Source organism: Artemia sp. Qi Xiang Cuo, chromosome 3 (assembly GCF_049724085.1).
Source record: "Artemia sp. Qi Xiang Cuo chromosome 3, ASM4972408v1, whole genome shotgun sequence".
In the NCBI taxonomy this organism is placed as follows: Eukaryota; Metazoa; Arthropoda; class Branchiopoda; order Anostraca; family Artemiidae; genus Artemia; species Artemia sp. Qi Xiang Cuo.
Window position 1 is genome coordinate 24,945,422 of NC_142796.1, and position 16,589 is coordinate 24,962,010.

A 16,589-nucleotide genomic window follows, 5' to 3' on the forward strand; every position below is an offset into this window, starting at 1 on the left:
CATAACGTTGACTTCATCGTTAGGGTGTTTTCCCCCTTTCTAAGCCTTTGGTTATTCGAAGCTTCCTCTACAAGTTTGAGTTATAGGAAGAAACTATTTTTAGCTTATTTTAACCTTTAAAATGCTGTCTTTTGTTTAAATAGCCCAAGACTTTGCTGATTAAGATACACTAGCCGAATTATAAAACCAATCACCAAATAGAATAAAATCTAGAGTCCTAAGCTATTTACGTGTGTATTTTTCCAATTCTAATCAGTTTTAATTAGATTACGCATCCTTTAATTAATAGAAAAATTCCTCAAGGCTACCTCACTATCAGCATGGTTCAAACCCCTTTATAAATCTATTGACAACACTCAAAAGGTAATTTTTCGCCCTGACTCCAATTTCAGTTTAAATGGCTCAAATGTAAGTATTGAATTAATTCAGGATAAGATCTTGATTTAGCCCAAGCGACAGAAATCTCTCTGAAGTTTATTACTTTATTTCAATGTTATTCTCAAAGGAAATTTAGACAGACTGATGGTAGTCGTTATTTTAATTATAAAGAAAGAAAACTTACTCGGTCAAAGCTAAAATAATCAAGACTATCCCTTTTCCCGTAAAAATCCCTATTTTATCCTGAAGTATATTGATTTAATTGATTTGCTTGCTTTGCTTTTGTGTTGTTTGCTTATGCTTATGCACTTTATTTATAGGTGTTGGGTCTCCATTAAATAATTGAATCCAACTCTTTACCCGAAGATAGAATACATTACATGGTGTCAGAATGGACAGCACACCCTATCCAACAATTGATTGGTTGTCAGCCAATTTCAAAGCCTCGTGGAAGCGATTTCGCCAGCATGCTGAACTGATGTTCACAGGACCCTTGTCCGGAAAAGCCGATGCTGTGAAGTGCTCCTACTTACTGATATGGGTAGGAGAAAAAGGCCGTGATATATTTAACACATTCCAGATTCCAGAAGTAGACAAAAATAAAATGGATGTATATCTGAGAAAATTCAGTGAGCATGTTGAACCCAGTTCCAATCCCATATTTTCCCGATTCGTTTTTCACAAACGAAATCAGAAAGAAGGAGAGACAATTGAATCATATGTGACATCTCTGAAGTTACTGGCCCTCGATTGTAGTTTCGGAGATAGTTCGAACGAAATGGTGAGAGACAGACTGGTGTTTGGAGTACAGAGTGACCGGATAAGAGAAAGACTATTGAGTGAAGGTGGAATGCTTACACTAGCAAAAGCTATTGATATTAGCCGTGCAATTGAAATAGTTGTGGAGACCCATGCAAAGATGAGAAATGAACAAAGTACTAGTGCTGTAAAGCAAGAAGTGGAAGCCATACACAAACAAAAAGTGTTGCCAAAGACAATGACGCCAAACTGTTACTTCTGTGGGAACCAGTACTCCCGCGAACACAAATGCCCTGCAAAAGGGAAGATCTGTTCCAAGTGTCGGAAGCCAAACCATTTTGCAAAGGTTTGCAAAAGCAGGTCTGTCAACAAAATTGAAGCCCTGCCAGCTGAGAACGAAGGAAACAATGAATACTTCACCGAGTCTGTTGACAACAGAACTGATTCAGTCCAAAAGCCAATGATTAAAGTTAACCTACCTGAATACCGACGAGAAATAACCTTCAAAATTGATACAGGGGCTGATGCAAACGTTCTCCCAGCAGGTGAATTTAGATCCCTAAAACCAAGACCTACCTTGCTTCCCAACAAAGATATCCTGACAAGCTACAGTGGATGCAGCCTTGAAGTACTTGGAATTGCACAGATTGTGATTCAGTATAAGGACCGAGAACTGCAGGTCCATGTGTTCCATATTGTTGAAACCCACAAAGGACCAATCCTTAGTAGACACACGAGCGAACAGATGAACTTGATCAAGTTTGTGCTTAGCATGTCATGTAGCATGACTGATGACCCAGCCACGATTTCAACCAGACCTGAAGTACAACAGATCCTCAAGGAATATGATGATGTCTTCCAAGGTATTGGGACGTTGCCCGGAAATTGTCACATTTACCTGAAAGAAGGATTTGTTCCGACAGTCCAGCAACAAAAGAGAGTTCCATATGCCCTTCAGCCAAAGCTAAAAGAAGAACTAGACAGATTGCAAAATATTGGCATCATAGAAAAGGTACAAAAACCGACAGACTGGGTGAATTCAATTGTCCTTGTAAAGAAACCAGACGGAAAAATCCGATTTTGTCTAGATCCAGTGGACTTAAACAAATGTATCAAGCGTCCTTACCACCCCATTCCTAGCTTTGATGATGTAGCAGTGAGATGTGCTGGAGCAGAAAGATTTTTCAAAACCGACGCTAGAAATGGTTACTGGTCAATGGTTTTAGACGAGGAATCTGCTGACCTCACTACATTCAGCACAACATTCGGAAGATACCGCTTCAAGAGATATCCTTTTGGGCTCATATCAGCCCAGGATGAGTACCAAAAACGAATGGAAGAGGCGTTTGAAGGTATTGACATTGGTCTGATTGTAGATGATGTTGCTGGAATGGCTGAAAGTACAACAGATCATGATAGGAAACTAAGGACAGTTATGCAGAGGGCTCGTGAAAAAGGCATCAAGTTCAATAAAGAGAAATGCCTTTTCGATGCGGTAGCCATTCCCTACTTTGGACATATACTGACAAAGGGAGGTATGGAACCAGACCCTAACAAAATTAAGGCAATGAAAGAAATGCCAGCCCCCAAGAACAAAGATGAATTGCAGACTCTTCTAGGGATGTACAACTATTTGTCGAGGTACATTCCTGGCCTCTCTACCCTAAACCAGCTACTTAGGGACCTGGCCAAAGCAAAGGAGTTCAATTGGAAAGTAGTACACAACGATGCCCGAGTCAAAGTCCAGGAAGCCATTTGCAGCAAACTCACATATTTTGATACAAAAAGTGCCCAGGTGGAAGTGATAACAGACGCATCAAAACACGGGCGAGGTGCTCAACTGGTTGCGGATCACGCCACAGTAGTCTTTGCTTCTATATCTCTTAGTGACACAGAAAAACGGCACTCACAAATCGAGAAGGAGCTTCTGGGAATTGTGTTTGCCTGTACACATTTCCATCAATATATTTGTGGTAGACAGATCACTGTGACAACGGATCACAAACATTTAGAGGCGATATTGTCCAAACCAATAAATAGGGCACCACCCCGATTGCAAAGAATGATGCTAGTGTTCCAGCAGTATGAACTGTCATTCCAGTATCGTCCCGGCAAAGAAATCCCGGTAGCTGATGCCTTATCACGAATGCACTTACCTGACCAAGACCCAGAAATTCAAATTGAAGGAGAAGTAGCCATCCATGCATTCTTTAGAGATATTCCAGTAAGCAGAAACAAACTAGAGCAAGTCCGTGAGGAAACCCTAAGAGATGTTGAGCTGAAAACACTGTCAGACATAGTCAAATCTGGCTGGCCTAACAACCGAAGAGATGTACCATCTATTGCTCTTCCATTCTGGAACTACAGAGACGAGCTGGTTATCAACGATGGTATTATACTGAAAGGCGAACGCATTGTCGTGCCTAAGGCACTGCATGGAGACATACTGCGACAGCTTCATTCGTCACACGTTGGCATTGTGAAAACAAAAGAAAGAGCTCGTAGCTCTGTATTTTGGCCTAACATCACGAAAGATATCACGCAGCTAGTATCTGGTTGCGAAATATGCGCCATGCATCAAATGGATCAACAGAAAGAGCCATTGATATCCTCAGAGGTTCCCCAGTATCCATTCCAACACGTAGGCCTGGACATCTTTACATTCAGTGGTATGGAATACCTAATCACCGTAGACTATTATAGTAGATTTTTCGAGGTGGATAAACTTGCCATTTCAAACTCACAGCAAGTGATCTCGAAATTAAAAATGCATTTCACCAGATATGGTATACCAGAGAAGATTACTTCAGACAATGGGCCACAATTTAGCTTGGAGCAGTTTCGAATGTGTGCAGCATCCTGGGATATCAACCACGTCACATCGAGTCCCCGATACCCGCAGTCCAATGTGATGAGTGAGAAGGCGGTTTAGACGGCAAAATGAATCAAGACGAAAGCGACAGAAAGCCGAACAGATCCATACATCGCATTGCTGGAATACCAAAACACCCCAGTTGATGGAGCATACACACCGGTTCAGCTGCTCATGAGCAGGAAAACCCGGTTGATGGTCCCAGTGCTGCCATCCCATCTGCAGCCGAAAATAATTGCGAAGCCAGTTTTTGAGAAAGCAAGAGAGAAAGCTCAGGCTAGACAGCAGAGAGCTCACAACAAGACCGCCAAAGAGCTGAAAGAATTGAGCATAGGAGAAAAAGTATGGGTGAAATTTGATGAAAATAGTAGATGGCGCAAGGGCGTAGTCGAGAAGAAATTGAGACAACAAGAGCGCTCTTACCTGGTGCGGCTGCAAGACAACAGTACTCTTCGGAGAAACAGGCGCCACTTACGTCACAGATCAGAACCAGTTATAGCCGAGCCGGCGCCTATACCATCCCACCCATTACATGCAGGCCGTGTTACCCAGTGCCCTGAACTACATACTTACCCGGATGGAACAGCAACAGTTGGAGCTAGTACGACGCTTGTCACAGATTGATCCTGTGCTGATTTTAACAGCAGTACTTACGAAGAAACCCTGTCAATAGTCAAAGATGATGATTTCACCGTAGCCGAAAGGCCAAACGTCAGGGGGGAGGAGGAAAGAGCATTAAGTCTACGATGTCAGTCAACTACTGATACAGTCATACCCCCTGTGACCAGCGCTGAAGCCCCACCAGATGCAGGAAGAGTCACTCGCTCAGGTAGACTTTCCAAACCACCTGCGCGTATAAACCTGAGCATTGACTGTCACGTTGATATCCACCTCTGTCCAGTCTGGCAGTGATGGAAGCCATTTCTACATGAGAAAGAAGATGAAATATATTGATTTAATTGCTTTGCTTGCTTTGCTTTTGTGTTGTTTGCTTATGCTTATGCACTTTATTTATAGGTGTTGGGTCTCCATTAAATAATTGAATTCAACTCTTTACCCGAAGATAGAATACATTACAATCCTTTGTCTTGTTTTCGTTGTTCTTAACTCCCATTCGCTAGAAACCAGTTTTTATAAAATACTTTATTGAATTCTTTTGGCCAATCATAGCTGTTTGTTAAAAATGGTGGCTACTGCTTTCGTTATGTTAAAAAAAAAAAACATGTTCTGTTGTAATTTTTATCATGAGAAACTATCAAGTGATATTTTTAAGCGGTCATATTTTTAAGCAGTTATTCAATCTGATTTTGAAACAGACTAGTTACTTTGCATTTTATGGCGACATAAACCATTGCGACATCAAAGGAAAGTTTGTAATTTATTGAGCTAATGGTTTTTCTTTGTTCAATTAAGATTACACGATTTTGAATTTATTATTTTTACAGATAAGTCATAATAAAGCTTTCTTTATTTTTACAAATTTGTTATAATAAGGCATTCTTACAGCTTATGACTTGCTGCAGTGGTACACAAATGGATGGAGTGGCAAGTACACTGAAGAACAAATAGGTTTGGTAAATCTAGTGAAAGCTTTGCTTGCACACCCCCTTGCCCCTCCCCCATCATCACAGATGTATTATCTAATGCAAAATCAAACAGATTCTGCTTTGGTACTCCAATCTCTTCAAACAAAATTTTTATTAACACTGCATATAGATCTTTAGTTGTGCACTGCTGTACTTCATCCAATTGCAAGAATGAGTCCTTCAAAACTTTCTTCCATCCACCATTCTTAGCTTCCTTCACTTCATCGACATGACGAATAATAGCAACTAGGCTTTTCGAATTACTCATATCAGTACTTTCGTCAATGATTACCGAAAAAAACTTTTTTCTCATCAGGTTGCACAAGTCCACATTTGCTACTTCTCCAATTATTTTATTAATCACATGTGTAGTTTTTGTACGACCACACTGAACACCATTTACTGTTTCCCAGTCAGGAAATGATCTCTTTAAGGTATCTGGAAGCCCTTTCATAACATTGATTGCCAAGTTATGCCTCGCCAGAAATCCACTTAAAATCCTGATTTTCTGACTTTTTAGAAGCCTTTCATTCGTTCCTATACTATCTATTGAGCAATGTACCATGGGAGCAGAGCTAAGTGTTGCAGACACCTATTTTAAATGAGCATGATTGCTCAGGTGGCGCCTAATATGAAAACTACTATCTGAAAAGTCAGTATTACGTAGAATACAGCGAGGCTGCCTTGTGTGCCCTTTGCCAATGTAATGTTTACCCTCAAAGTCTATATTCCAATTTGGTGTAAGTTTTTTTGTCATTTTGCTTCATTGTGGTAGCTTTCTTAGCTCCAGCAGCTGTTCCAACGTGTGATTCTGCTTCATAAGTAACTGAAGGCGTTTCGTCATGTACTAAACTGTTGCTAGAGCTAGCAACAACAGTTGTGCTATCTGACTGAATTTCTTCTTCCCTTTCTACAGCAGTGCTCGCAGACTGGCTCAACTCTGAATCTGCAACAATACTCCCAACAGTCAGATGGCTTCTTATATTTTTGTCTCGATCTAAAACTTCCACGTCAGGATAATGTTCTCTAATATTGGTCAAAAAGGTGATGATATATGAGCTTCTTCTTCACTGTTTTTAGTACTGCTAATGGCCATGCTTTTTCTTTTTCTCACTGTTTCTGGAGTTCTGCTAACTAGATAACCATTAACATTCTGAGAGCTTATCGTTGGTCGTTGGCTACAAGAAACTTCAATTATAGGGCCAGTAGGACTGGGAGACTGATTCTTGTCGATGCATAAAATTTTATTCTGAGGTGTCTGTGTTCCAATAGGCTTTGGAAAAACTGTCCCTTCTTGGGAATCTTGAAAGATTCCTGACCACCAAGAATCCAAAGTGTCATTATAGCTTCATTGTTAACCTTTTCATTTTCAGTCGGTAAGACTTGATAGACAGAGAGATGTTTTTGTCTGACTTTTGGAAGTCAGAAGCGTCTATTTACGAAAAAAGGAAAATATTTGGCTGCTGACTGCTTGTCTGTCTCTTATCTTGACTATGGCAAACAAGATCGGGGTGAAAAATGTTTTTTTATAAATTAAAGAATACAAACATCAGTACAAAAATACTGAATTGTACCACATTGTACCATAATTTTGCAAAATGTACCATATTTTATGGGATTGTACTAAATTGTACCAGTAGAGGTAAAATGTACCAAAATGGTACAATTGTACCACCTTTGGCATCACTGATGGTGACCCCCATTTCCAACAGAAACTAATAATCAAATTTCTAGAAATTGGATATTAACTTTAAAACTTCTAAGAGTGGCAACATTATTTAAAAGCAATAACGTGAGTAATTTCTGAATTAGAAGGTCTGGACCAATATTTTATAATATTGAAACGCCTAGATGGAAGGCTTTAAATGAGCCAATATGGCATTATTTCATAATGCGAAACATTTATTGTCAATCTCTTAGAATGGTCATTCAACTATCCTATACAACTCTTTGCATTGATTGCGACTCCCTGAACTGGAGACATAGCACAAAAAAAGAAAATTGAAGAAAAACCATGACACCGTCCTCTTACAACCAACTCGAAGGAAATATATACAACACTATTCTTGCATAACTAACTCAAAAATCATAATATAATTAGTTTCAACTAATCAATCTTTAGACACGCAAAAAGGGAAAAAAAGAATCATAATGATATATCTGGTGTTCTGGTGGACAAAATAATTAAATTTAATGGTCTGATGTTTGGAAAGGTATCGTAGTTTCCTATCACCATACTTTTTCAACGTGTTTTATTCCGTGCTTTCTCGAATTACTCCCTAGTGTATTATGAACCTTACTATTTCATCTTAAATGTATGCAGATGACATATTGTTTATTAGCTGTACTAAGTTTGGCCTAGCAAAGTCGAAGTAACTTATTTCTAACCCTATTAATGAGATAAGCCTATAAGTGAATGTTTTAAAATGTGAATGTTTAGTTTCAACATCAAAGTTCTGATTTAGATTGCGGATCCTATCCAGTTAACCTTGTTTCTTCTTTGTATTGGCTTGGACTTAATGTTTACTATTCTGTTTCTACTACAAATCCTAGCATGCTTGCTGAATCTTCAAATGGGTTCTACAGAAATCATCCTAAACTGGGGTTGATTTTTTCTTAGGGCAATGGCGAGACTTAATTCAGTGTATTGTGACCATGCAATTCTTTTTCTGTTAGATTTGCATCCATTTTTGAATGCTAGTGAAAGCTACCCCGTTTTTGAAAAAGGATATATGAGTTTTATATTTCGCTATTGTAGATATGATATATTATATATTTATTAACACTAAAAGCCTTTATGGGCCATAGTTAATACAAAAAATATAACACTATGCAAATCATAACACAATATAATATTTATTGTACCAGCTTTGGTGGAATAAAACACTCAAGAATATTTGCAAGTTTGGTGCGACAGATATATTGACTTCGTATAAATATTTCAAAATGAACAACGGTAGTTCTTAAGGCAGCCTGTTTAGTTTGTTGCAACGATATTTTGAATTAACATATCAATAAATGATTTACCGTTTGACTTTATATACCCCAGATGGCCAAGCTTCACAACAGGTCAAGCTGCGTTCCAATAATCTCATGACAAAAGCCAACATAAAAACAAAATACCAAAAACGTCAGTTGTTCTGGAATTTTATTATGTTCTGCACTAAGTTTTCAAATAAATACATACATATATTTAGGTTTTTGTGCCATAGAAGCTAATGTTTGCTGGTAGATGGCATCTCTGTTTGTAATTTGGTTCTGAATTTTCTGAAAAAAAAGTCCATAGTTTGTTATTACGGTTCGAATTAATGCCGTTAAATGCTCATTTATAAGTTGTTAACGGTTCTTAGATTTTATAAACTTCATTGTAGAAAAAAGTGACTCACAACAACCAGTTGGCCAAATCTGCAAGGAGCTTTTCTTAAATTAGGGCACTTGATTTGTGGCACTAGTTTCCAAAAGACATTTGTAGATTGTGTTAATTTGTGTTGCACTTTTGGACTGTGATCCTCTTGAAGTTCTACTGATTTCATTTTTTTCTATCTTTATTTGGAATAAATTTCAATTTTTTTCTAAAGACAGTATGACAGTACAATTACGTATGAATAGTATAAAATTATTAGTCATATATCCTTTATATTCCTTCTGATGAAAATAAATTCCATTTCAATCAATTTTCAATAATTTTGTTATTTCTTTTCAAGAGCTGCATTCATTCTTTCAAAGAAGAGGAAAATAACAAACACGGCTCGCGAGTCGCAATTTGGTCAGGTGTGTTATACACATCTCAAAGGAACGTGTAAGGAAGTAAATATGGATAAAGATTTACTGCACATCAGACTAATAAATCTAAATCGACTGTTTAAAATATTATAACATTAATTACTAAGAAATTTAGTAGTTTTTATTTTCAATGTTATAATAAGAAAAAAATGGTATAAAGATATTTTGTTTTCAATAAAGTGTAAATGGCATTTTGTCTTTAGAAAGTTAAGAGCAACGGTAATCCTACTCTCATCTTTGGTTATTTCTGTTCGTTTTCAGGCTGACATAATCATGCATTTTAATTCATTGTCATTTTAAATTGCATTTATTCATCTATTGTATTATCTTTTATTTCTATACTTCATGTGGTTATTCATTTTATTTTTTTATGCATTATTTATTCATTAATAGTAATTTCTTTTCGACTAAAGTTTCAATTATTATATGACTTAATTTCTACTAGTTTTAAGTTTTAGGATTACTCTTTCCGTTTTCTTCATTTTTTTTCTGAAAAGGTTCTTATGAATCAATTATTTTAGTTTTGAATATTGTTGACATTTTTGACATAATAAGCCAATTTGAGATACAAAATTTCTGGGCGTTGAGAATCTTTTCCTCTGGAATGAGAGAGGGAGAGAGAGAGTAAAGGAGAAAAAAAGAAAGCAATAGAAAGAGAGAAAAGCTTACCGTTTGATACTCCGGGACATTTTTCTTCAATATTGATGTACTTTAGATTAGGTAGATTACGGACAAAAAAGGCAATTAACAGCTCTCTGTCAATGACTGGAGCCTTAAGTTCTGCCAGACACTGCACTTCCAAGTCGCTTAGAGATTTGAAGCAAGGGTGGAAATATCTCTTACAATTTCTCAAGGCAAGTTTCTCAAGTTGCTCATCAGGAGTGGCATGAATAAACCATACAATAGAAAATGATTCCAGTATCACTGAAGGTTCTTTGTGTATTAAATGTATTAGTGCATCACTGGGAATCATCACGTCATTCATATGGAAGACCTCAAGGAAATGACAAGTTTTTACCAAAACTCTCAAAGAGATTTTGGCAGTCCTTAGCTGGGATCCTACCCACACCAGTAAATTTTATTACTCGTAGGTACGCAAAACTACTAATGATATTTAAACAATCATCTACTGATGAATAAGAAAAGCAGTTACAAAATTCATAAATTGGTTTATTTGAAGAATCTGTATATCTATCTTCAAAGTCTCTGCCCACTTTAATAATTATCTTTTGGGCATATTGCAAACGACTGAGAATTCTAACAAAGTTTCGTTGCACTTGGCAGTTGACTTGCAACGGGAACTGAAGCTCAATCTCATCACAGGAATCATCTATACAAACGTCAAGCAGTACATCCTCTTTCAGATGAGCAAACGATCTATCAAAAAGGCCTTGTTAATAATTGTTTGCTTGAATGTATTTGCAACAGTCCCACAAAGCTGATCCATTCTCTCTTTTACAGTTTTAACCATATTATCTGGAGTCACCACTTTGCAAATTGAAGGTAAGAGTGTTTGTAGTTTTCTGTGTCCTTTATTGCTATAAACTCATATGCCAATTCTAGGTCACAAATAATACTTTAATAGGCAGATGCAAAACATAAGTCTTCAAGTCTTTCTGGTTTGTATACAATTAATTTTTCTGCTGAATACATCTGTAAAGAAGAAGAGCATTCAAATAACCATAACATAGACAAAGCAATTGTCAGCTGAATTACCAAAAAAAGGGGTCCACCTACGCTATTTGTGATGCCTGTCTTATTAAGTCATATGCCCCTTTATATCACATGACACAGTAGAGGCAATGTCCCAGGATACAACTAAACTTCAGTTAAAGTCAAGTAGCATAAAAAATGTTTAGAAAGCTGCATCTATCGCTACAATACCACAAAGTGCTTTAGAAAAAAATTGAGGACAAGAATCACTTTGATAAGTATGGGCCTGTGGTGAACATCAAAAGGGCGCTACACAACTAATTAACATCCACGGGAGGGTAGAACCTTGTTACTGCTTGTTGCCAGAGACCCCATCCCCATTTTTAGAATTAACTTAATTTTTGAATTATAATGTGTTGATGATGATATCTACCAATGACAAAGAGCAGCCCTAAATTTTTCTTAACCCTAAAGGGGATGGAAGGCTAGGGAGCAGTTAAGGGGGGGGGGGGGGCACCCCCCCCCCCCCCAAGTCCCAAGGTGTTGGCGCTGCGCGCTGACACCTTGGAATTTAGGTTTGTCACACAATTTAATTTATTGTATGTGTGCTGACATTTGTCAGCACACTTGACAATTTTGTTGGTACATTCTTTATATCCCCCCTCCCCTCCAAACTCAAAACCCAAGCTGCACCCTTGTTTTCTGGAATTTCAGAAATAAATTTAGAGTGGTAATTTTCCCATATTTTATTAACTCATAAACAAAGAAATTGTTTCTGAATTTTTTTACAGTATACACCATAAATGCAGATTTTTTTAATAACTTTATACAGTTTATAGGAGAAGAATTTCCAAAGTTTATAGGTCTGAAAAATCTTATCAAACGGTTGTTGGTAACGAAGTGCAAGTAAAGAGCGACTCAGCCCGATAGTAACCCAAATCCTAAATGACTCTTGATAACAATAGATACATCAATCTTAAATTCTGTCAATATAAAGACTTAAAACGAACATGTGAGGGGGGTGGGCACTTCCTCAACCCTCGCCCTTTATGCTAAAGGGCGTGAAATACGGGAAAAGTATGAGAAAACCAACAGTCAAACTTTAGCGTAAAGAGCGGATGTTTTGATCGTGTCTTTGGAGAAAAGTGGCATGGGAGGGGGCTAGTTGCCCTCCTATCTTTTTGGTCACTTAAAAACGACAGTAGAACTTTAACTTCCGTTTAAATGAGACCTTTTCCGATATTATATGACCATTGGTTCCATACGATCACCCTTGGGAAAAATTAAATAAAAAAAAACAAGTTTTTTAAACTGAAAGTAAGGAGCGACATTAAAACTTAAAACTAACATAAATTATTCTTTTTTTGACTGGGGCTTTCCCCTCCTAATCGCTTCGATCTTTCAGATATTTTTTTTTATTGTTTAAAAAATTTACTTTTTGATACTTTTTCAAAATTTTGTGTAATGAGCGAGGCGTTGTGGTGGGGACAGCCCCTTTCATATACGGAATAATTTCTGTTCGTTTTAAGTTTTAATGTCGCTCCTTACTTTCAGTTTAAAAAACATGTTTTTTTTTATTTAATTTCTGATCGTTTTTTAGTTAATGCAGCTTTTATTTGCATAAAAATTTTACTTTTCTTTTGCTAAATGGATGTGAACTTTGCCTCTCACAACTTTATTTTTTTAAACAATAAAAAACTTTAGCGTAAAGAGCGAGGCATTGAGGAGGGGACAGCTCCTTTCATATACGGAATAATTTCTGTTCGTTTTATGTTTTAATCTCGCTCCTTACTTTCAGTTAAAAAAACTTGTTTTTTTATTCCGTATATGAAAGGGGCTGTCCCCTCCTCAACGCCGCGCGCTTTACGCTAAATTTTTTTATTGTTTTATAAAATAAAGTTGTGTGAAAGAGTCAAAATTTAGCGTAAAGAGCGAGGCGTTGAGGAGGGGACAGCCCCTTTCATATAGGAAATAATTTCTGTTCCTTTTAAGTTTTAATGTCGCTCCTTACTTTCAGTTTAAAAAACTTTTTTTTTTATTTAATTTCTGATTGTTTTTTAGTTAATGCAGCTTTTATTTTCATCAAAATTTTAATTTTCTTTTGATAAATGGATGTCTTTACAAATTAACTTACGTAACTAACTTTTATATTCGTATATTTTTCTTCTGGCAAAAAATACAAAGTTGCAGATTTTTGCAGATACGAGCTTGAAACCTATGTAATAGGGTTTTCTGATACGCTGAATCTGACGGTGTGATTTTCATTAAAATTCTTTCACTTGTAGGGGATGTTTCCCCCCTCTTTAAAAAATCGATTAAATTTTCTCAGGCTCGTAGCCTTTGATGAGTAATACTAAAATTAATAAAATTTATATATTTAGAATCAGCATTATAAACACATTCTTTTGATACATTTATTGACATCAAAATCCCGTTTTTAAAAGTTTCGATTACTATTGAGCCGTATCGCTTGTTTTTTTATTATTGTTTTTTTTTTATTACGTATATGTTATTACGTATATGAGGGGATTCTCCCCTTACTCAATACCACGCTCTTTACGTTAAAAGTTAAAAAAAAATTTATTCACAAACCCCTGAATCACAAAGCCCGTTTAATTAAAATAGATAGCTCTTTTGAAAGCACTAAAAAAAACTGTAGCGTAAAGAGCGAGGTATTGACTTGGGGGAGAACCCCCTCACATACATTATAATTTCTGTTCGTTTTAAGTTCTAATATTCCTTCTTACATTTCAGTTGAAAAAACTTTTTTTTATATTTAATTTCTGCTCGTTTTTTAAATAATGCTTGGAAATCCGGCACCCCCTTCATAGAAATGTCCCTTACCCCAAAGAAACATCCTCTACGGAAATATTCTCCAGAGTAACTCCCTCCTCTCGCCCCCCTCCATAAAAAATCCTTCCTGAAAATGGTTGTATACTTCCCAATAACCAATAAATCATGCAGGCAAGTCCGGCGCCCCCTTCATGGCAATTTCCCTTCCCCCATGAAAACGTCCTTCATGAACAGATCCTCCAACATAACCCCCGACCCACACGTCCCTCCCACTACCATAAAAAAAACCTCCGGAAAACTTCTGTATACTTCCGAATAACCAATACTACTCGTATATGTTAACATTGGGTAAAGTTCATATCTTTTAACCCTCCCTCTGGGTACTTCGGGGAATTAAGTCATCCCAAAAGACATATTTATCATATTTTCGACCATGCTGAACAAAATGGCTATCTCAAAATTTTGATCGGGTGACTTTGGGAAAAAAATAAGCAGGGGAGGGGGCCTAGTTGCAATCCATTTTTTTTGGTTACTTAAAAAGGGAAATAGAACTTTTATGTTTATTTCCAGAGAACCCTTTTAAGACATTATAAGACCACTGGTTCAATAAGATTCCTCCTGGGGAAAAAAAACAAAAAAAAAACAAATAAACACATACACACACAAAAAAACACGCAACCGTGATCTTTCTTCTGGCAAAAAATGTAAAACTCCACATTTTTGTAGATAGGAGCTTGAAACCTCTACAGTAGGGTTCTCAGGTATGCTGAGTCTGATGGTTTGATTTTCATTAAGGTTCTATAACTTTTAGGGGTGTTTCCCCCTTTTTTTGAAAATCAGCCAAATTTTCTCAGGCGTGTAACTTTTGATGGGTAGCCCTAAACTTGATGAAAGTTATATATTTGAAATCAGCATTGAAATGTGATTCTTTTGATATATCTATTGGTATCAAAAACCCGTTTTCTAGAGTTTCTGTTACCATTGAGCCGGGTCGCTCCTTACTTACAGTTCGTTACCACGAACTGTTTGAAAATCAACAATAAACATGCATCCACAATCTTTCTTCAGGCAAAATATTATAAAATTCCACATTTTTGTAGATACGAACCTGAAGCCTCGACAGTAGGGTTCTCTCGTATACAATCTGATGGTGTGATTTTCATTAAGATCTCGTGGCTTTTCGAGGATGTTTCTCCCCTTTTTTGAAAATCCGGCAAATTTTCTCCGGCTTTGTAGCTTTTGATGGGTAATATTAAACTCAATGATTTTTTTATTTTTACAATCAGCATAAAAAGCCAATTCTTTTGATATATCTATTGTCATCAAGAGCCATTTAGAGTTTTGGTTACTATTTGACTGAGTTGCAAATTCCACATTTTTGTAGATACAAGTCTGAAACCTCTCTCTCACATACAATGTGATGGTGTGATTTTCAATAAGATCTCTTGGCTTTTCGGGGATGTTTCGCCCCTTTTTTGAAAATCAGGCAAATTTTTTCAGGATTTCTAGCTTTTGATGGGTAATGGTAAACTTAATGATTTTTTTAATTTTAGAATCAGCATAAAAAGCCGATTCTTTTGATGTATCTATTGTTATCAAGAGTCATTTAGGATTCTGGTTACTATTTGACTGAGCTGGTTTTTACTTTCAGTTTATTACCACCAACTGTCTGATCAGAATTTTCAGACCTAGAACCATTTGAATTTTCTTATCCTTGCATACAGTTATTAAGAAAATTTACATTATCGGTGTTATCTGCTTGATCAGATGATGTCAGGACAGTGAGGATGCAGCATAGGACGATAATGATGATGTTGGCTTTCAGGTGCACATTAGAATATATTAAGAAAATAGTTTTAACCAGTTTTTTTCAGTTTTGAAGCATTGTAAATCCAAAAGTTAAACTTTGGCGCAAAAGCTAAGGGTGGATTAAAATAAATATGATAGTGAAAGTGAAAAGAAACCAAATATGAAAAAATTAAAGAAAGTAATAACAACATTAGAGCTCAAATAATCAATTATTAATCTAAATAATAAGGGAGTTGATACACCCCAGCCTCTCACTATTGATGTTACAGTGACAATTGTTTCTCATTGCATCAAGATTGGATCCTCTCATTTAACAGTAATATATTAGGAATTTGGTGAAGATTTACACAGGGTAAAGGCACCGATGATTTGACAGTGTAACTTTGGAACCACTGTCGAAATTTTCCATCAAAATATGATAACTCTGCTTATTCGTGACTTAGAACACCATCTCTTGAAGCCTTCGTTGAATTTTGACAATGCGAAACGTGGAAAATATATCCAATACACCCAAATCAGAAAAGAATATTCAATTCAATCAGTTTCCTGTTTTCGACACAAAATGAGCTTCCAACTATATTTTAGCTATTTAATGTTCAAACTGTCATTACTTGCTTATCTTTTTGCAAAAAAAAAATAGGATCAGCACCAATGCATCAAGATACAACCGATCATATCTGTATTGTAGCTACATTGGATTTTTCTTGGTAAAATTAAGTAAAATAGCAGCTAATATAATATTGATAGAATAATATTCCAAGTGTCAGAAATTGTTGTCTGATGTAGTGGAATACCAGACCGATTAAAAATGTTCATTCAGCCGAATTAAAACGTAGATATTGACTTCTATTACGAGATTCATTTCTTTTGAGAATATCTTGTAGTAACCTTGTCAAAATTTTCGACAGACAGCAACATACCCTGTCGAAATATAGGCGACTCTGTTGAAACTTCAC

The 16,589-nt window shown here is 36.5% G+C and overlaps 1 protein-coding gene across 2 annotated transcripts in view; it reads right to left on the reverse strand.

Annotated features, from left to right (window-relative positions):
• The window catches only part of LOC148953907 (uncharacterized), a 46,615-nt gene that overhangs the window by 20,570 nt on the left and 9,456 nt on the right, over positions 1-16,589 (reverse strand). The window contains exons 3-4 of one of the 2 annotated variants that reach the window (XM_089086850.1): positions 10,048-11,031; positions 8,403-8,862 (exon numbers count right to left, since the gene is read on the reverse strand). In XM_089086850.1, coding sequence (XP_088942976.1) covers positions 8,789-8,862; positions 10,048-10,363 — 390 coding nt within the window. In that variant the 5' untranslated portion in view covers positions 10,364-11,031 and the 3' untranslated portion in view covers positions 8,403-8,788. Of the gene's footprint in view, positions 1-8,402; positions 8,863-10,047; positions 11,032-16,589 lie in introns of those variants that run through there. The other variant, XM_089086851.1, reaches the window with a different exon arrangement.